The 2395-nt window shown below is 36.7% G+C and overlaps 1 protein-coding gene across 1 annotated transcript; it reads left to right on the top strand.

The window, feature by feature from the left end:
• Positions 1-867: 867 nt before the first annotated feature.
• Positions 868-2175, top strand: LOC146999484 (uncharacterized protein F54H12.2-like). The gene is made up of 2 exons (XM_085808439.1): positions 868-1420; positions 1508-2175. Exons 1-2 carry the CDS (start codon positions 868-870, stop codon positions 2173-2175), a joined length of 1221 nt encoding a protein of 406 aa, XP_085664565.1.
• Positions 2176-2395: the final 220 nt, after the last annotated feature.

Below are 2395 nucleotides of genomic sequence, written 5' to 3'. Positions count from 1 at the left end.
TTATAACCCAGTAACAAAACGAGTGAAAATCAAAGTGAAAAATAACGCTAAAGTGATTTTACATGATGGGTTAGCACAAATGTTAGGTTTTGAACCTATGGAAATTACATCTACAGATGATAGTTCCGAAACTGTTGTAGAAAGTCCTTTTGCAGCCGACCCCTGTGCACATTATCGTGTATTAATGATATATACGGATATTGTGGAACCTCAAATCGTAGGAGATGTTTTAGCTCCTCTTCTTCGAATTGTAAGAGTAACTGGTAGCGATGGAGAAGTGGCGAGTGCACTATTTGATAGACCTCATTATTTACCTGTGAATCGGAAAATGATAGACACTTTGGAAATCGATATAAGAACGCATATGGGAGCATTTACGCCATTTGAACGAGGAAGGTCATACGTGAAACTTCATTTCCGTCAAAAATACTTGTCATAATGTATGTACCTTATCAGTGTTGTCAAAAATCTTTTGAAGATTATTATGTACAACAAACAGGACATGGATTGAATTATTATCAAGGTAATCTTTATCAGAGAGGATACGGATTAGGGGGTCTATTCAGATCCTTCTTTCGCGCTGCCGTACCTCTTATTAAATCAGGAGCCAAAGCAATTGGAAAACAAGTATGGCATAGTGGACTGAATTTGTTAAATGATGTATCACAAGGACAAGATGTAAAAGAGGCTGCTAAGCGTCGACTGAAAGAAGCCGGAAATATATTAACGGATAAAGCTGCTACTAAAGTGAAGAACATGATTGGTTCTGGACGAGTCAATAAAAAGCAGAAACGTAGGAAAAAGCGTACCATTTCTCACCGATCAAAGAAGGTGAAAGCACAGGATATTTTCTCTTAAAAAAAAAGTATGACTTCGTATATACATCGAGACTCTCCCGTTTGCGTCAAACCTGAATTAGATTTATTTACCATTCCTCCTACGCAAACAGCTATAGAAAAAGGACAGTTTGTGGAATATCACCCTCTCGCAAATATACGAGATGGAGGACCTATCGAATTTAATATTTCTGGCAGTGGTGAAGACTATATTGATCTAGCTGCTTCTTATATACACGTGAAAGTTAAAGTAGTTAAGGCAGACGGATCCAATCTAACAGACAAAGAACCGGTTGCCCCTGTAAATTTATTTTTACATTCTCTCTTTTCGCAAGTAGATGTAAGTTTAAATGAAAGAAACATTTCATCTGCGACAAATACCTATCCCTATAGAGCCTTCATCGAAACATTATTGAATTATGGGGAAGATGCAAAGAAAAGTTTACTCACCTGCGAAGGATTTTTCCAAGACACTTCACCTAATAAAATAGATGTCTTAGCTCAAGATGCGGATGCTGGACTAAAAGCTCGCGGTGAACTTATAAAAAACAGTCAAAGTGTGGATTTGATAGGACAATTACATTGTGACATTTTTCAACAAAATCGACTCATGTTAAATTTAGTTGATGTGAAAATTAAAATGGTGCGTAGTAAATCTGCTTTCTGTCTAGTTTCTACTGAGAAAGATGCCGATTATAAAGTGATCTTGGATCATGCTTCTTTGTTTATCAGAAAAGTAAAAGTAAACCCTGGAGTCTCTCTCAGACATGTTAAAGCGTTGGAAAAAAGTTCTGCTAAATACCCTATAGATCGAGTATTATGCAAAACATATTCAGTATCTAAGGGAAGTTGGTCTTTTATGCAAGATAATGTATTTTTAGGATTGATGCCCAAGCGAGTCATTATTACTTGTGTAGAAAATGCTGCAATGAATGGACAATATTCAATGAATCCCTTTCTGTTTGCCCATCATCATGTCAACTTTATATCGATTTATGTAGATGGACAACCCGTTCCATGTAAACCAATGGACCTTGATTTCGAATCTAATCATTATGTGCGTGCTTACCACAGTTTATTTTCTGGATTTAATCGCGACAAAGGCATCTATTTATCTCGAGAAGAATTTGTGAAAGGACATGTGTTATATGCTTTCGATTTAACTCCAGATATGTGTGATGGATCTCATTTTAACTTACAACATCAAGGTAATTTGCGAGTAGAAATTAAATTTGCTAAAGCTCTCTCTGTGACTCTCTCGGTACTAGTCTATGCAGAATTTCAAAACGTGATTGAAATAACAAAATCTCGTCATGTACTATGCGATTTTGCTAATTAAGCAATGGACAGCCTTGAAATAAACAGAGCACTCTCTCAGAATGCAAAGACACGAAAAGCATTTCTGGGAGTTTTTGCAAGTGATCGACTCCCTATCGAGATCATGAAATATCCAAGTTGCTTTATAGCTAATGTAGATCGTGCATCTGAATCCGGTAGTCACTGGTTAGCCTTTTACATTTCATCCCCACAGCATTTGGAATTTTTCGATTCCTATGGAC

Source organism: Stegodyphus dumicola, chromosome 1 (genome assembly GCF_044657685.1).
Source record: "Stegodyphus dumicola isolate Sdum_Otavi_A_Nest chromosome 1, ASM4465768v1".
NCBI lineage: Eukaryota > Metazoa > Arthropoda > Arachnida > Araneae > Eresidae > Stegodyphus > Stegodyphus dumicola.
The sequence above is the reverse complement of the archived record's forward strand: the minus strand, read 5'-3'. Positions and strand labels throughout refer to the sequence as shown.

What these genes read in the sequence shown, in the direction of transcription:
- LOC146999484 (XM_085808439.1), top strand. Translation starts at nt 868, where the DNA reads ATGACTTCGTATATACATCGAGACTCTCCCGTTTGCGTCAAACCTGAA. An exon ending in TTTGATAGGACAATTACATT is followed by an intron (nt 1,421 to 1,507) that starts GTGACATTTTTC and finishes CTTTCTGTCTAG; the next exon opens with TTTCTACTGAGAAAGATGCC.